At 47.9% G+C, this 18,078-nt stretch overlaps 1 protein-coding gene across 1 annotated transcript; it reads left to right on the plus strand.

The window, feature by feature from the left end:
- Positions 1-9,278: 9,278 nt before the first annotated feature.
- On the plus strand, positions 9,279-17,659 carry LOC128816744 (E3 ubiquitin-protein ligase RNF31-like). The gene is made up of 2 exons (XM_053994637.1): positions 9,279-9,641; positions 17,494-17,659. The coding sequence occupies exons 1-2, from the start codon at positions 9,468-9,470 to the stop codon at positions 17,614-17,616; spliced, it is 297 nt and encodes a 98-aa protein (XP_053850612.1). The 5' UTR covers positions 9,279-9,467; the 3' UTR covers positions 17,617-17,659.
- The last annotated feature ends 419 nt before the right edge of the window (positions 17,660-18,078 follow it).

Genomic DNA, 18,078 nt, shown 5'->3' on the forward strand with positions numbered 1-18,078 from the left:
TTATATGTTATATGTGTTATATGTGCCTAAGTTCTAGTTGCACAGTCAGCTTAAGTAATCAACATACTATCTAGTTTCTGTCTTGCGGTTTTCTGTTATCTACACAAGTCTTCTCTGTTACGAATAAATTTAAGGTTTAACCATTTGTTTGGATGTTTAACCATTTGTCTGTTTCCTTTACAGTTCAAGACTGTTTGTATGTTTAATCATTTGTTTGCTTATTCCACAGTTTGAAAGTTTGCTTGAGTGTATTCACTAATTCTACCTGTTTGTATTGTCCTTACCTGATGTATTTGCCCCTATGCCCAGTTCACACTCCAGTTGTATTCCCCCAGTTTTGGTATATCTCCCTAGTGTTAACCCCTTTGTTAGAACCCCTTTATACCTAGTAAGTTGAACCCTCTTTGTCCCCTTCACGGCATTGGGTAGTTCAGCTGCTGCTCCCTGAGGTGACTTCCTGATTCCCAGAAGGCCTAGTGTATGCTGCATATTAATTGCTGGACCCCAGCAGAAGATTAAAACTGGACTCAGACCACAAACCAAAGTAGGGACTGCTCAACAATCCACATCTACAGGACAGGAAAGTCTCAGAGAATCAGAGAAAGCCTTCAATACCCCTGGAGCTAGTCGCCATGACTTAAGAGAGGTCCGAATGGAGTCACCCCCTTAGACCAAGAAGCCATAGAGGAAGTCTTTGGACGTATCCTCTGAGGGTGAAGATTCTGACCCTGCTGTAATCAGCTCCTGTGGGATGTTGACTCACCTGGGAGTAGCGGCAGTGTCGTTAACTCCGTACCCCTGCTTCCTTAGGCTATCTTTTAATAAAGGCCTTCTTTGACAAGAAAGGAGAACAAGGTCTCCTGGCCCTTTATTATTTACTTCGTTCTCCTTTCTGTCTTGCGGTTTTCTGTTATTGACACAAGTCTTCTCCTTTCTGTCTTGCAATTTCCTGTTATCTACACAGGTCTTCTCCTTTATTTGAGTTTCCTTAAGGAAGAACAGAGTCCTTTCCAGCTTATCACAGCAGGAGCTGAGAGGACTTTATTGCTGTGTTCCCAGTTCCTGTGTTGGGGAATATGGCCACATGGCCCTGGCCTCGTGGGACATATAGGGGGATGCTTTTATGGGGGGTGGAGCAGGGGGGGAGGGGGTGTCATGTGGACTGGGGAAGCCAATAGGGACATAGTAGGGGTGGTCCCGGGGCAGTCCTGGGGCGTGGCGTGGCCCGGGGCTGCCAATAGGGGCACGGCAGGGGCGGTGTCGGGGCCCAGGGCAGCCCCGTGGCCGCGGGGGGTGTGACATGGCCCAGAGGGGGCCACTGGGCACGCGGCCAGGGCTGGTACTGGGGCTGAGGCGACCCCGGCCACAGGGGAGGGGTAACGGCAGGGAAGAACCCACAGGAAGAGACAGGGGGGATGGGAGCCGGGCCCGTATGGTAAGCTAGTCCAGGAAACCGACTACCATGGGGCGGGGGGGGAACCCGGAGGACACACAGGGGTACACAGAATCTGCTAGCACACATCAGAAGCCAGATCTAAACCCAAAGTCCGGGATGCAACAGTGGAAGATTTCTCCACTCTGATGCAGATGACAGGAGAGGCAGAATGAGGGGCTCCAGGGCAATCCAAAGGAAAGTCCCTCTCCCAAGCATCTTTCGGCAGAAGAAGGACTCCGATCTCACTGTCTCCTGGAGGCAAAGAAGCGGCTACCTCGTGCACAGATCACTGGAGCGGCAGTGCTATGCTCCGGAATGCTGCTTCTGCCAAAAGACACCAGGTAGAGGCACTCTGGAGCGCTCCGGAGAACTGTATTCTGCATAGCGAGTCATCTACATCTTAGTGAAAAGTTTTTCTACTACGTAGGAGAGAGTGGACTAGCACAGCACACTCGTCCCAAACTTGCACTGAGATAATTCTTTGCTGCACATTCCAAGGTAATGGCCCTTTCTTGGGCAACCTGCAAACTGCTGTCTGATGGGAGTGCTCTCTGCCCACTCCCGCCCAGCTGCTTGAACCAGCGCGCACATTCCAGCCTGGCAAAAGCAAAAAAACAGAGAGATGTGACAGTGAATAGGAATTGCACTGAAGATGAAAATGGGCAAAGTTCACTCAGCTTCAGTAGTGGGCAATTCACTGAATGCGAAGAACGAAGAAACATTGCATCATCTTTTGTGTGCAGTGAAGGGAATTGAAACAATAAAACAACTGCTCTTTCACAAGCACAGTCAGATGTCATTTGCTTATTGGAAAACTCACCACTGCCATTCTTTTTTGCAGCTATCATCGAGATCCCTGCACCTCAAGGATTCAGGGGACGAGCAAGAATTTCCAAGGAAGGCTGCAACAGGTCTGAGTAAAAACCCAGGAAAGTTGTCCTTGAATGCTTTCCATATGCATGCTAACGTGAATTCAACAGGCAGGAGAGTGGTAGCCACCAACGTCCACCAGTCTGCAAGCTTCGCACATAAGCCCGCTTCTTTGCGGCTTCGTTCGTCGCCTCATGCAAGCTATGGCACTCTGTGTCTTCCAGAGGTGAAGGAGAGGGAACTTTGTGCACAGATCACTGGAGTGGCGGCAGAGGGACACTCCGGAGCGCTGCTTCAGCCGAAAGATGGCCAGGAACCGGCATTTAGCTTCGGAGGGCTCCGGAGTACCCTATTCTGCATCTCTAGTCGTCTCCATCTTAGCGAAAAGCTTTTCTACGATGTCTTGCAAAGAGAAAGTGGAGCAGCCCAGCAGCTTTAATCCGATCTTGCCTTGAAACGTTGATTTGCTGCTCATTCCAGCCCGGCAAAAGAAAAAGTCACGGAGATGTGACACTGTACAGCTGTCTATGTTCTTTATTCTTGGAAAACTCACCACTGCCGTCCTTTTCTGCAGATACCATCGCCTTTTCTGCATGTCTGATACTCAGGGGCCGAGTAAGAATTTCTAAGCCAGTGTGCATTAGATTTGACCTGAAGCACAGGAAAGTTGTCCTGTAGGGCCTTCCATATGCATGCTGACGTGAATTCAACAGGCAGGAGAGTGGCAGCCACCGTCTTCTAGTATTCTGAAGGCTGCGTACACAAGACCGCTTCTTTGCGACTTCGTTCTTCGCCGCACGCAAGCGACCGCGCTTTGTGTCGCCCGGAGGCGAAGAAGCGGCAACTTCAGCCACCGATCCACTGGAGTAGCGATGGGACTCTCCGGAACGCTGCTTCAGACGAAAGATGGCCAGGAGCCGGCACTTGGCTTTGGAGCGCTCCAGAGGCCCATATTTTCACCTCTAGTCTTCTCCATCTGAGCAAAAAGCTTTTCTACAACGTCTCGCAAGGAGAAAGTAGAGCAGCCCAGCATGTTTGGGATTACTGGGGGGAAAAATGGGGAATTTGAGGGGAAAAATGGGGATTTTGGGGAAAAAAATGGGGATGATTGGGGGGAAAAATGGGGATTTTAGGAAAAAAGGGGGATTTTTTTTCAAAAAAAAAGGGGGATTTTGGGGAAAAAAACGTGAATTTGGGGAAAAAAAACAGGGAATTTGGGGGGAAAATTTGGATTTTGGGATAAAAACCAGGGAATTTGGGAAAAAATGGGGATTTGGGGAAAAAATGGGAATTTTGCATGAAAATATGGGGATTTTGGGGGGAAATGGTGAATTTTGGGGGAAGACCAGGGATTTTGGGAAAAAATGGGAATTTTAACAGAAAAATGGGGATTTTTCAGGGGAAAAATGGGAATTTTGCATGAAAAATTCGGATTTTTGGGGAAAAAACAGGGAAATTGGGGGGGAAAACAGGGGGTTTGGGAAAAAAAAACCAGGGAATTTGAGGGGAAAATCGGGGATTTTGGGGGAAAAAAATGGGAATTTTAAAGGAAAAATGGGGATTTTGAATGAACAAATGGGGATTTTTAAAGAAAAAATGGGGATTTTTAAAGAAAAAATGGGGATTTTTTGGGGGGGAAAAATTGACATTTTGGGGGGGAAAAATGGGGATATTGGTGGGGAAAATGGGGATTTTAGGAAAAAATTAGGAATTTGGCGGGGAAAATGGGGATTTTGGAGGAAAATGGGGATTTTCCATTAAAAATTGAGATTTTTAAAGGTAAAATGTGTATTTTGCATGGAAAAATGGGGATTTTGGGGGAAAAAAGTGGGGATTTGGGAAAAAATGGAGATTTTCCATGAAAAAAAAGGGGATTTGGGGGGAAAAACTGAAATTTTGAATGGAAAATGGGGATTTTTTTGGGAAAATGGTGCTTTCTAAAGGAAAAATTTGAATTTTGGGGGAAATATAATGATTTTAATGAAAAAAATAGAATATTTTGAGAAAAAATGGGGATTTGGGGGAAGAATTGAATTTTTTAGGGAAAAAGTGGGAATACTGAGGAAAAAAACAAGGATTTTTAAAGTAAAAATGGAAATTTTTAGAGGGAAAATTAGGATTTTGGGGGGAAAAATGGAGTTTCTTGGGGGGAAAAATTGGGATTTTGGGTGAACAAACTGAGATTTTGGGGGAACAAATGGGAATTTTGGGTGAAAATGGGAATTTGGGAAACAGTGGGGATTTTTGGGGGAAAAAGGGGGATATTCCTGAAAAATGGGGATTTTTGTAGGAAAAAATGGGAATACAGGGGGAAAAAATGGGAATTTTGGGGCAAAAAAAGGGAATTTTGGGCTCTCAGCTCCATTTTGTGTTGCAGCCAAGCCCCACCCCTTCCCAGTTCTGGCCCTGCCCCCGCTGGACCTCCCTGAATCAAGGCCATGCCCCCTTTTCTGAAATGCTTGTCGCATGCCACGCCCCTTCCGGTGATGTCACACCCGGAGTGGCCAGTGGGTTTTCTGCCACTTCCGGGTTTGGGGAGGTCACTTCCGGTTCTGACCCCAGCCTTTCCACTGGTGGAACATTCAGTTCTGTGTGGTGACTTCCGGTGACTTCCGCTGTTGATAAACCAACTTCCGGTTCTGATATGGTGATATCCGGTGTGGAAAACTCAACTGCCGGTGCCAGCAAACACCTTTCGGTGCCAGCAAGCCCACTTCCGGTGTGGAAAAGCCCACCTCCGGTTTCGGAGATTCGAATTCCGGGGTTGAGAACTCCACTTCCGGTGCCGGGAATTTGGTCGCGGTGTTGCCAATCCCACTTCCGGGTGTGCTGGCGTGACTTCCGGGCAGGCCTCGCCCCTTCCCGTGATGTTTTGCGGCAGAGGAAGCTGCTGGAGGACGGGCGCCGCCTTGTGGCGCTCGTGAGGGTGAGGAAATTTTGACGGGAAATTGGAAAATTTTAGAGATTTTGGGGTTTTTTTTGGAATTTTTTGGGAAATTTTGGGGAATTTTGGGAGGGATCTGAGGGGAAATTGGGGAAATGTTGGGGATTTTGGGGGAAAATTTGGGTGAATTTGGGCATTTTTGGGGAAAAGCTGGTGGTTTTGAGAGATTTTTAGAGGAATTTTGCAGGATTTTGGGAAAGTTTAAAAAAAAACATGGAATTGAGGATTTTTGTCAGAAATTTGGTTGAATTTGAGGATGTTTGGGAAAATTTGGGTAAATCTGGGTATTTTTGTGGTAATTTTTGATTTATTTGGGTTTTTTGGGGGGGAAAATTTGAATGATTTGAGGTTATTTTGGGGGAATTTTTCTGGATTTTGTGAAATTTTTAAGACTTCTAATGGATTTGTGGATTTTTGTTCAGGTATTTTTGATTTGAGGATTTTTGTGGGAGATTTTGGGATTTTTCTGGGTGATTCTGCTGAATTTAGGCATTTTTGGGGAAAATTTGGGGAAATTTTTGGATTTTTTGTGGAAAGCTTTGGTTTCTTCAGTTTTTTTTGAGAAAATTTGATGGACTTGATTGTTTTTTTAGGGAATTTTTCTGGATTTGGGAAATTTAAGAGATTTTAATAGATTTGGGGATTTTTGTTCAAAGTTTCTTGATTTGGTGATTTCTCTGAGAATTTTCTGAATTTTTCTGGGAGATTGTGCTGGATTTGAGAATTTTTTTGGGGAAAGTTTTCTGGATTTGGAAAATTTAAAAAAAACTTAAGGATTTGAGTATTTTTTAGGGAAATTTTGCTGAACTTGGGAATTTTTTGGGGAAAATTCGGTGGATTTAAGAATTTCTAGGTGAAATTTTTCTGGATTTTGAAAATTTAAAAAAAATCTTGAATTTGGGAGGTTCTGTTCCATTTTATTTTGTCTGGTGATCTTTGTGGGACCTTTCAGAATTTTTGGGGGAGATTTTGCTGGATTTGGGTTTTTTTGGGGAAAATTTGGGAAATTTTTGGGACTTCTGTAGGAAATTTTGCAGAGTTTGGGGATTTTGGGCGGAAAATGGATGGATTTCAGTGATTTTTGGAGGAATTTTGAAAGATTTTCAGAAATTAAAAAAACTTTCATGGATTTGAGGATTTTTGTGGGAAATTTTGCTGAATTTGGGGAATTTTTTTTGAGAAAAGTTGATGGATTTAAGGATATTGGGGGGGAATTTTCTGGGATTTTATAAAAGTTTTAGAATTTTTCATGGATTTCGGCATTTTCGTAGAAATATTGGTGAAACTTTTTCCTTTTTCTTGAAATACACAAAATTTTGCAGGAATTTCAGTCAATTTGGGGATTTTTGTGGAAGTTTTTGCAGATTTTTTCTGGATTTTTTTCCGGAATTTTCTCTCCCCTCCCCTCCAGGTCGCCGAATCCCAGGGCCTCCCCGCCAGAAGCTCTTGGCCCCGCCCCCTTTTCTCATTTTCCTGAACCTTCTGGCTCCACCCCCGACCCTGAATCCCAAATCCAGCACTTCCGGAGCTGCCTTGGAGGGGTCCTCAAGGCCCTCCTGGGGGCGGGGTCTGAAGAAAAAGGGGGTGGGGCCTCCCTAGGGCTCTTCTCACTGGCCGAAGCTTCTGGGGCATGGCTGGAGGGGGAGGGGCAGCTTGACCACACCCACTGCATTCTGATTGGCCAGAGGAAGCAGCAGGTGAGAGGGGACGGGGCTTGGAGGTTGGGTTGGGAATGGTGGGAACTGGGGGTGGGGATTAAATATTTGGGGTAAAAATTGCAGAATTTGGGTCCAAAATGGTGGAAATTGGGTCCAAAATGGCAGAATTTGGATCTAAAATGGTGGAAATTGGGTCCAAAATGGTGGAAGTTGGGTCCAAAATGGCGGGAAAAGGGGCGGAGCTTCAACATTTGGGGGTGGGGCTTTGGCTTTGGGGTGAATTGGAGTGTGGGTGGGGCTTAAAGAGTGGGAGGGGCTAAAAGTGCCATATAAGGGCAGGGGTGGGGCTTAACGGGGTTTTGACTGGTTTGTACTGGTTTATTCTGGTTCAAGCCAAACCAAATTGGTCCAAACTGGCCTGTACTGGTCCAAATTGGTTCAGACCGGTTTGTACTAGTCCAAACTGGTTTAAACCAGTTGATACTGGTCCAAGAAGGTGGAAATCAGTCAGATTTTGGTCTAAAAAGTGGGGATTTTGGTAAATTTTGCTGGTTTTGACTGCTTTTGACTGGTTCAAACCAATCCAAACCAGTCCAAACCAATTTGTATTGGTCCGAGCTGGTTCAAACTGGTTTGTACTGGTCCACGAAGATGCAAATTAGGCAAATTTTTGTTTAAAAAGCGGCGATTTTGGTGACTTTTACTCATTTTTACTGGTTTTTACTGGTTCCAACCCATTCAAACCAGTCCAAAACAGTCTAAACCAGTCCGTGTTGGTCCGAGCTGGTCCAAACTGGTTTATACTGGTCCAAACTGGTTTATACTGGTCCAAGAAGATGCAAATTATGCAAGTTTTTGTTTAAAAAGTGGCAATTTTGGTGACTTTTACTGGTTTGGACCGGTTTATACTGGTTCCAACGCATTCAAACCAGTCCAAACCAGTCCAAACCAGTCCAGACTGGTCTGAACTGGTTTGTACTGGTACAGCTGCAGCTCCTGTCCAGCCTCGGTTTCCCTGAGCCTGGCCCCGCGGCAGCTGCACTGCAGTGGCAGTAGGGTAGCCACTAGGGGGCGCTGTGCAAGCTGCAGCAGCTGCGGCTCCGCCCCTTCCGCTCATTTCAGCAGCAGGGGGTGGAGCCCGGGCTGGACTTCAATCAGCCCGACCAGCAGGTAACTGGTTTGTACTGGGAGGGAGTGGGAGGTGGTTTGGGGTTACTGGTTTGTACTGGGAGGGACTGGGAGGGGGTTTGGGGTTACTGGTTTGTACTGGGAGGGACTGGGAGGGGCTTTGGGGTTGTACTGGGAGGGACTGGGAGAGACTGGGAGGGGGTTTGGGGTTACTGGTTTGCACTGGTTTGTACTGGTTTGTACTGGGAGGGACTGGGAGGGGGTTTGGGGTTACTGGGATGAACTGGGTGTTTGGGGGTTACTGGTTTGTTTGTACTGGTTTGTACTGGGAAGGACTGTGAGGGGACTGGGCCATACTGGTTTATACTGGGCGATCACTGGTTTGTACTGGGAGGTTACTGGGAGGGACTGGAAGGGGGTTTTGGGGTTACTGGTTTATACTGGTTTGTTCTGGGAGGGACGGGGATGAACTGGGAGTGCATTGGGGCTCACTGGACCATACTGATTTTGTGGTTTTCCTTACTGGTTTTGTTTTGCTACTGGTTTATACTGGTTTGGCTACTGGAATGAACTGGGATGAACTGGGAGGGGATTTGGGCTCACTGAGAGGGGATTTGGGCTTACTGGTTCTTACTGGTTTTGTGGTTTCTCTTACTGGTTTCATTTTTTTTCCTTACTGGTTTATACTGGTTTCTCTCCCCCCAGGCCCTCATCCATCAGATTTTGGCCACTTGCCCTGTAGCCAGCTGGGGCCAGGCATTACTGGTGGCCAGTTTGGGCTGGGAACTGGGACTGGGGTTGCTGGTGGCTCCCAGTAAGGAGCCCTTACTGGTTGAACTGGTGGAGGCCATGTGGTCCTGCCCCAACCGGGCTGTCCTGCGCAGGCGAGTGCGCCGTCTGCGGCTGGGGACTGCCGTGCCAACTGGTGAGCACTGGTTTGGACTGGTATATACTGGTTTGGACTGGGAGGGAACTGGGAGGGACTGGGAGGGAGTTAAAGGCTTAAAAATGGAGGAGAAGGAGGGAGAATGGGGATTTGGGGTTACTGGTTTATACTGGGAGGGGACTAGGATAAAATATGGGGAGTTACTGGGGCTTACTGGGTGAACTGGGATGAACTGGTTTATACTGGTTTGGTGTTTCAATGGCTGCAATTGCCTCAGTGACCACTGGGGGCAGCAGCACCATTAACCCCAATGAACTGGGATCAAACCAGATCCTTACTGGTTTATACTGGTGTGGAACTACTGGGGGCTTACTGGGATGAACTGGGACCAACTGGGAGCTACTGGGATGAACCGGTTTGATGTTTTAGTTGTTGCAGTTCCCTCGGTGACCACTGGGGCAGCAGCACCATTAACCCCAATGAACTGGGATCAAACTGGGATGAAACCAGTTCTTTACTGGTTTATACTGGTTTGTACTGGTGCAAATGCAGTGGCTGCTGCGCTACTCGTGCCCAGTGTGCCCCAAGTGCTTCCGGCTGCACTTCACAGTGGGGCTGAGGGAGAGGGGGGTGGGCGCCCTGGGCTGCCCCAGCTGCCGCAGTCCTGACCTGCGCAAAGACACCCAGCACCTCTGGTACTGGTCCACGCTGGAGCCCGCGGTACTGGTTTATACTGGTTTATACTGGGAGGGCGCTGGGTGGGCGCTGGGAGGGGTTGGGGGTAGATTGGGAGGGGTTTGGGGGTACTGGGAAGGAGTTAAAGGGTTAAAAGGGGAGGGAAAAGGCAGGAAAAAGGGGGAAAAGGGGCATTTTGGTTTGTACTGGTTTGGTACTGGTTTATACTGGTTTATACTGGGAGGACACTGGGGGGCACTGGGAGGGGTTGGGGTGGATTGGGAGGGGTTTGGGGGTACTGGGAGGGAGTTAAAGAGTTAAAAATGGGAGAAAAAGAGAGAAAAATGGGGAAAATGGAGATTTGGAGTTACTGGATTGTACTGGTTTATACTGGGAGGGCACTGGGAGGTTACTGGGACACGACTGGGAGGGATTTGAGGGCACCAGGAGGGAGTTAAAGGGTTAAAAATTGGAGAAAAATAGGGGGAAATGGGGAAAATAGGGATTTGGAGTTACTGGTTTATACTGGGAGGGCTCTGGGAGGGCTCTGGGAGGGCACTGGTTTATACTGGTTTACACTGGGAGGGGGGTGGGGGGCACTGGGAGGGGACTGGGATGAACTGGAAGGGGGTTGGAAGAAACTGGGATGAAGTGGGAGGGAGTTAAAGGCTTAAAAATGGGAGAAATTGGGATGGTTTTATACTGGTTTGTACTGGCTTGTACTGGTTTATACTGGGAGGGCACTGCAGGGCACTGGTTTGTACTGGTTTATACTGGGAGGGCACTGGGGCAAACTGGGACGAACTGGGAGGGAATTCAAGGATTAAAAAAGGGTTACATTCAGATATGGGGTTACTGGTTTATACTGGTTTATACTGGCTTATACTGGTTTATGCCGGTTTGGGCTTTTTTCCTTACTGGTTTATACTGGGAGCTCCTGGAACCCTTTAGAACTCATTGGGAGCCCCCAGTTTGATGTTCCACCTTACTGGTTTATACTGGCTTATACTGGTTTATACTGGTTGTCTGAGGCTGAGCACCAAGATGTTTCCTATTACCATCCGAGTAGCAGTTGCATCTGGACAGTTTTCCTTATCTCCTGTTAATAGGCCCATCAATGTCTTGCTGCATGACTCAGAGGTAACACTCTCCAGGAGCCAGTTCTGTTGAACAGGTGATTAAGGACACACCTCGTGACTCAGAATAACATCAGCCCATTGTGAGATGCTCCACAAGGGGGAGAAGCTAGGCATTCCCACCTGGATAAATCCAGGAATTTCTAGACAGAAAGGCAGCCTTTCCACAGGTTTCCGAGAAGACACAGCAACCACATCTGCCACTCCAAGAGGACTGCAGCCACTCCAATTTGGACTGCTACCAGCACACGGGCCAAAGCGGGTGTCAGGTTGTATTCTGACTTTGCCAGTGGTCTTCCTTTTGTATCATTGCGTGTATTTTTTGGTTTGGTTTTTTTTTTGTTGTTGTTTTTTTGTTTTTTTTTTCCCTTTTCCCAATAAATTGTATTTCTGACTTGGAGTCTCTCACTGGTTTTGCTTTCAAACCAGAACATATTTTTGGCACCCAACGTGGGGCAAGAAGGTACTGAGAGAAGTCAGAATTACAATTTTGTATTGTAGAGGGACCTATTCATTATGATGCTTAACATGCTTTTTTGGGTCTTATACCTAGCTTTCTATATTTTCCCAAACGTGGGGAATTATCTGGCAGTTGTAATGCTCATGTGTAAACCAGAGTATGGTATGAGAATTGCTTTATTGATCTATTATGTCTGTTGCATTATAACCTCCGAGGCAATGAACATGATTTGGAATATGTACTCAATTCTGTTTGCTTGTCCCAATCTAGGCTGCTACATCTGAGGCCTCGGCAACCACACCCAGCCCCTGGGGGGAGGGGTAAAGATTGATTTTTTCCAACCTTTCAGGCTTGACACAGCAGTTTTTGAAAATGTTAAGTTCCCTCTAGATGCCAAGGACAGCATAATGTTGTTGTTAGTTCTGCTTTGTCTTCTCTGCACAGTCTGCAACATGCTTAGAAAAAAAACACTACATTGTGTGATGCAGCAAAACATACATAGTGTGATGCAGCGTCTTCTTGAGGAAGAAGAAACTAGGAGCAAAGCAGCAGTGTCCGTACAAAATGCCACAACAGCATCCATGTCGACGCAGACTGTCACAGAGGAGGAAGGAAGCAAAAGCAAAACAACAGTGTCCGTGTCTATGCAGACTGTCACGGAGGAGGAAACCAAAAGCAAAGCAAGGGTGTCTATGCCTACACAGACCGACACAGAGGAGGAGGGGACCGAAAGCGCCATTAGCATCTCCACACAAACCATCACCAAACCAGAGCAGCCTGAACCAATAGTAGTTGCCCCCGTTCAGAAGAAGAAATCAAGGAGCAAATCAGTCCGCATAGTGACTGATGAGGACGCTGCAAGACCTTTGTACCCAGCGGAAGAGACAGAACCAGAGATCATCACTCGCTCTCTATCGCTGGGTGAGCTGCGTGACCTGCAGAGGGAATTCACCCGCCAGACAAATGAATCCATCCTGACCTGGCTGCTCCACATCTGGGATGCTGCAGCCAATGACACCATTCTGGATGGAAGTGAGGCCAGGCAACTGGGATCACTGTCCCAGGATGTGGTCATTGACCAGGGGATCGGGAGAACCCAAGAAACTCTCAGCCTCTGGCGGCAACTGCTTGCAAGTGTGAGGGACAGATACCTTTGTAAAGAAGACCTCCAGGTGCACCAAGGAAAATGGAACACCATGGAACAAGATATCCGATGCCTGAGGGAATTGGCTGTGTTGGAGAAAATTTTCTCAGAAGACGAGAGATTTCCTAAGAGTCCAGACTGTGTCCAGTGCACATCGCAAATGTGGTTGAGATTTGCATGGCTCGGACCAGAGATGTACTCCCGTTACCTGGCAACACTGCAGTGGAGGGAAGGCGAGGACAGGGTAGGCATCTTAGCCAATAAATTAAGAATTTACGAGGATACTGTCACCGCCCCATTTCGTACCCATGTCTCGTCTGTGGAAACAAGGTTGGCTGAGCAAGTCCGGGACTTGATTGAAGAGAGTCATCAGAAACTAAAAAAGGAACTTAAGGAAGAAGTCTACCATATTTCACCAGAACCAACAAGAGTCTCTGCCATTAGGAGCCAGCGTTCCCAAGCCAAGGAGAAAGGATACACTCCACGAGGAAACCTCTAGTTTTTTCTTCAGGAGCATGGAGAAGACATGAGGAAGTGGGATGGAAAACCCACCTCTCCCTTAGCAGCCCGGCTACGTGAACTAAAAAGAACACCTAACACAAAAAGCTCATCTAGAGTCAATGCTGCTCCAGTCTTTCACACATAGAATTCCAGACAATATAGGAATGATGATATAACTGATCCTCTTGAAGGAACCTCAAAAACCTATTTACATGAAGAGAGCAACATGTACCATGACCAGGAATAGAGGGGCCCTGCCTCTAGCCAGGTAGAGGACAGGGACAATCGGATCTATTGGACTGTGTGGATTCGATGGCCTGGCACGTCTGAACCACAAAAATATACAGATTTGGTTGACACCGGTGCCCAATGTACCCTGATGCCATCAAGATATGTAGGAGCAGAATCCATTTCTATTTCTGGGGTAACAGGAGGATCCCAGCAGCTTACTGTATTAGAGGCTGAAGTGAGTTTAACTGGGAATGGGTGGCAGAAACACCCCATCATGACTGGCCCAGAGGCCACATGCATCCTTGGCATAGACTATCTCAGAAATGGATATTTCAAAGACCCAAAAAGACATCGCTGGGCTTTTGGAATAGCTGCTGTAGAGGCAGAAGACATCAGAAAGCTGAATACTTTGCCCGGTCTCTCAGACGACCCCTCTGCTGTGGGACTGCTGAAAGTTGAAGAACAACATGTACCAATTGCCACAGCAACAGTACACTGTCGGCAATATTGTACCAGCAGAGACTCTGTGATCCCCATCCATGAGATGATTCGTAAACTCAAGAGCCAAGGGGTGGTCAGCAAGGCCCATTCACCTTTCAACAGCCCTATATGGCCGGTGCACAAGTCCAGTGGGGAATGGAGACTGACGGTGGATTACTGTGGCCTGAATGAGGTCACACCACCACTGAGCGCTGCCGTGCCAGACATGTTGGAGCTTCAGTATGAGCTGGAGTCCAAGGCAGCAAAGTGGTATGCAACCATCGATACTGCGAACGCCTTCTTCTCCATTCCTTTGGCAGCAGAATGCAGACCTCAGTTTGCCTTCACCTAGAAGGGAGTGCAGTACACCTGGAACCGACTGCTCCAGGGGTGGAAGCACAGTCCCACCATCTGCCATGGACTGATCCAGGCTGCACTGGAAAAGAATGAGGCTCCTGAACATCTACAGTATATTGATGACATCATTGTGTGGGGGAGCACAGCAGGGGAAGTCTTCAAAAAAGGAGAAAAAATTATCCAGATTCTGCTAAAAGCTGGTTTTGCCATTAAGCGAAGCAAGGTTAAGGGACCAGCTCAAGAAATTCAGTTTCTAGGAGTCAAGTAGCAAGATGGACGTCGTCAGATCCCGACAGAAGTAATCAACAAGATCACCGCTATGTCTCCACCTACCAACAAGAAGGAGACACAAGCTTTCCTAAGTGCCATAGGCTTTTGGAGGATGCACATTCCCGAGTATAGCCAGATTGTGAGCCCTCTCTACCTGGTCACCCGCAAGAAGAATGATTTCCACTGGGGCCCTGAGCAGCAACAAGCTTTCACCCAGATTAAGCAGGAAATAGCTCATGCAGTAGCCCTTGGCCCAGTCAGGACGGGACCAGAGGTAAAGAATGTGCTCGACTCTGCAGCCAGGAACCGTGGTCTGCCCTGGAGCCTTTGGCAGAAGGTGCCTGAGGAGACTCGGGGTCGACCACTGGGATTCTGGAGCCGGAGCTACAAAGGCTCTGAAGCAAACTACACTCCCACAGAGAAGGAAATCTTGGCTGCCTATGAAGGAGTTCAAGCTACTTCAGAAGTAATTGGCACCGAAACGCAGCTGCTTCTGGCACCCTGGCTACCAGTGCTGGGGTAGATGTTTAAAGGAAAGGTTCCTTCCGCACATCATGCCACAGACACCACATGGAGTAAATGGATTGCCCTCATCACTCAGCACGCCCGTATTGGAAATCCGAATCGTCCTGGGATTCTGGAAATTATAACAAACGGGCCTGAGGGGGAGACTTTTCAATTGTCTTCTGAAGAAGAGGAGCAAGTGGCATGTGCCGAAGAGGCCCCCACCATATAATGAGCTACCGGAAACTGAAAGACAATATGCCCTTTTTACGGATGGCTCCTGCTGAATGATAGGCACTAGTCGGAAATGGAAAGCTGCAGTGTGGAGCCCCACACGACAAGTGGCACAAGCTACTGAGGGACAAGGTGGATCGAGTCAGCTTGCAGAGCTTAAAGCTGTCCAGCTGGCTTTGGATATTGCTGAGGGAGAGAAGTGGCCTGTAGGAGGAGGGGCTGGGGAAGGCAGTCTAGGGTTGCCATGGGAAACAGCAGTTGTATGAGTTCTCCACCCCCTTTTGGAAGAGAATTGTACCCTCCCCCTGTCCTGTCAGTTATTGTTCAAGTCTGCCCCTTAGCCTAGAATCTTCTCTGTTCCACGTTTTCCCTTTGGTTCTTCCACTAAGAACACTCCTTTCCCTTTTCCCCACTGGTTAATGTTATATTTCCCCTCCCTTTAGCCTTCTCCCGATTGTTCCCTCATATGCTAAACCCTCCTACCCTTATACAGTTAAAAGATCCCTCACCCCGCCCCTCGGGGCTCTCGGAATCTGCCTCCCTTCTGCTTCGTTGTCTCCCTGTCTGCCCCTTCTGCGACCCTTCAATAAATGAGCAGGATTTCAGCAGCCCGAGTGTCCCTCCCATTCTTCTAGTGGACCCTCAGATGTACCAGCTATCTGAGCTTCCTGCCGAGTGGCTACAAGCCCCCCATGGCTTGGCAGTGGCCGAGGCTCTATCTCTACACCAACTCATGGATGGTAGCTAATGCTCTGTGGGGATGGCTGAGTCGCTGGAAAAAGGCCAACTGGCAGCACAGAGGGAAACCCATCTGGGCCGCCGAGATCTGGCAGGACATTGCCACCTGAGTAGAGAAGCTGACCGTGAAGATCCGACACGTGGATGCACACATACCCAAGAGTCGGGCTACTGAAGAGCATCACAACAACGAACAGGTAGACCGAGCTGCCAAGGTGAAAATATCACAAGTAGACCTAGATTGGCAGCATAAGGGATAATTATTCCTAGCTCGTTGGGCCCATGATGCTTCTGGTCATCAGGGGAGAGACGCAACATACCGATGGGCCTGCGACCAAGGGGTGGACCTTACTATAGACAACATCTCACAGGTCATACACGACTGCGAGACCTGCGCTGCAAACAGGCCAAGCGGATGAAGCCTCTATGGTATGGTGGGCGATGGCTGAAATACAGGTATGGGGAAGCCTGGCAAATTGACTATATCATGCTTCCCCAAACCCGCCAAGGCAAGCACTATGTACTGACCATGGTGGAAGCAACCACAGGATGGTTGGAAACCTACCCTGTGCCTCATGCCACTGCCCGGAACACCATCTTAGGCCTAGAAAAGCAGGTCTTGTGGAGACACGGCACCCCTGAGAGAATTGAGTCGGACAATGGGACCCATTTCAAGAACAGCTTTATCAACACCTGGGCCAGAGAACATGGCATTGAGTGGATATATCATATCCCCTATCATGCACCAGCTGCTGGGAAAGTTGAACAATGCAATGGACTGCTTAAGACCACCCTGAAGGCACTCGGTGGGGGAAACTTCAGGAATTGGGAATTGAACTTGGCAAAAGCTACCTGGATGGTCAACACCCGAGGGTCCATCAATCGAGCTGGTCCTGCCCAATCTGAACCCTTGCACACAGTGGATGGAGATAAAGTCCCTGTGGTACATATGAAAGGTATTTTAAGAAAGACTGTTTGGATTAATCCCACCCCAGGCAAAGACAAACACATCCGTGGGATTGTTTTTGCTCAAAGACCCGGTTATACTTAGTGGGTAATGCAGAAGGATGGGGAAACCCGTTGTGTACCACAAGGAAACTTAGTCTTCAGGGAGAACTATGTGTAAGGTTTCATCATGATGCAGATGGAAATAGGAAAAGGGGTGGATAAGGTCCGAGGCTGAGCACCAAGATGTTTCCTATTACCATCCGAGTAGCAGTTGCATCTGGACAGTTTTCCTTATCTCCTGTTAATAGGCCCATCAATGTCTTGCTGCATGACTCAGAGGTAACACTCTCCAGGAGCCAGTTCTGTTGAACAGGTGATTAAGGACACACCTCGTGACTCAGAATAACATCAGCCCATTGTGAGATGCTCCACAAGGGGGAGAAGCTAGGCATTCCCACCTGGATAAATCCAGGAATTTCTAGACAGAAAGGCAGCCTTTCCACAGGTTTCCGAGAAGACACAGCAACCACATCTGCCACTCCAAGAGGACTGCAGCCACTCCAATTTGGACTGCTACCAGCACACGGGCCAAAGCGGGTGTCAGGTTGTATTCTGACTTTGCCAGTGGTCTTCCTTTTGTATCATTGCGTGTATTTTTTTTGGTTTTTTTGGGGGTTTTTTTTTGGTTTTTTTTTTTTGTTGTTGTTTTTTTGTTTTTTTTTTCCCTTTCCCCAATAAATTGTATTTCTGACTTGGAGTCTCTCACTGGATTTGCTTTCAAACCAGAACACTGGTTTATACTGGTTTATACTGGTTTATACTGGTTTGGGCTTTTTGCCTTACTGGGTTGGGTTTTTTACCTTACTGGTTTATACTGGTTTATACTGGGAGCAGCTCCGGCGCTGCCTTGACCCCGAAACCTTCGGCCTCGTGACCTGGAAGTTGACGGAGCTGGAGCTGCTGACGGACCCCCAGTTCCTGTGGTGCCCCCATGTACTGGTTTATATTGGTTTATAGTGGTTTATACTGGTTTATACTGGTTTATACTGGTTTATACCGGTTTGGGGTCTGGGCTTACTGGGGTGTTACTGGTTTATAATGGGATGGGATTGGGAGGGGTTTGGGAAGGGTTGGGGGAGGGGGTTTCGGGTTATTGGCTTATACCGGTTTATACTGGTTTATACTGGTTTATACTGGTTTATACTGGTTTATACTGGTTTACAGTGCTTTTAACTGGTTTCAAGGGGTTTCAACTGGTTTATACTGGGAGGACACTGGGAGGGGCTTGGCTGTTACTGGTTTATACTGGGAGGGAAGTGGGAGGTTCCAAACTGGTTCAAACTGGTCCAAACTTGTTTTGTTTGGCACCCCCCAGTGGCCGCTGGTGTCGGATGCGCTGCCCGAGGTCCTCCCGGCCGGTAGGGGGCGCTCAAACGCGGGGGGCAGCGGATCTGGGGGAAGTTGGGGTTAATTTGGGGA

This window comes from Vidua macroura, chromosome 19 (assembly GCF_024509145.1).
Source record: "Vidua macroura isolate BioBank_ID:100142 chromosome 19, ASM2450914v1, whole genome shotgun sequence".
Lineage (NCBI taxonomy): Eukaryota > Metazoa > Chordata > Aves > Passeriformes > Viduidae > Vidua > Vidua macroura.

Excerpts from the sequence above, each read along its gene's own strand:
- LOC128816744 (XM_053994637.1), top strand. The coding sequence starts at position 9,468 with ATGCAGTGGCTGCTGCGCTACTCGTGCCCAGTGTGCCCCAAGTGCTTC. Across the intron at positions 9,642-17,493 it reads GGTCCACGCTGGAGCCCGCG|CTCCGGCGCTGCCTTGACCC; the intron begins GTACTGGTTTAT and ends TACTGGGAGCAG.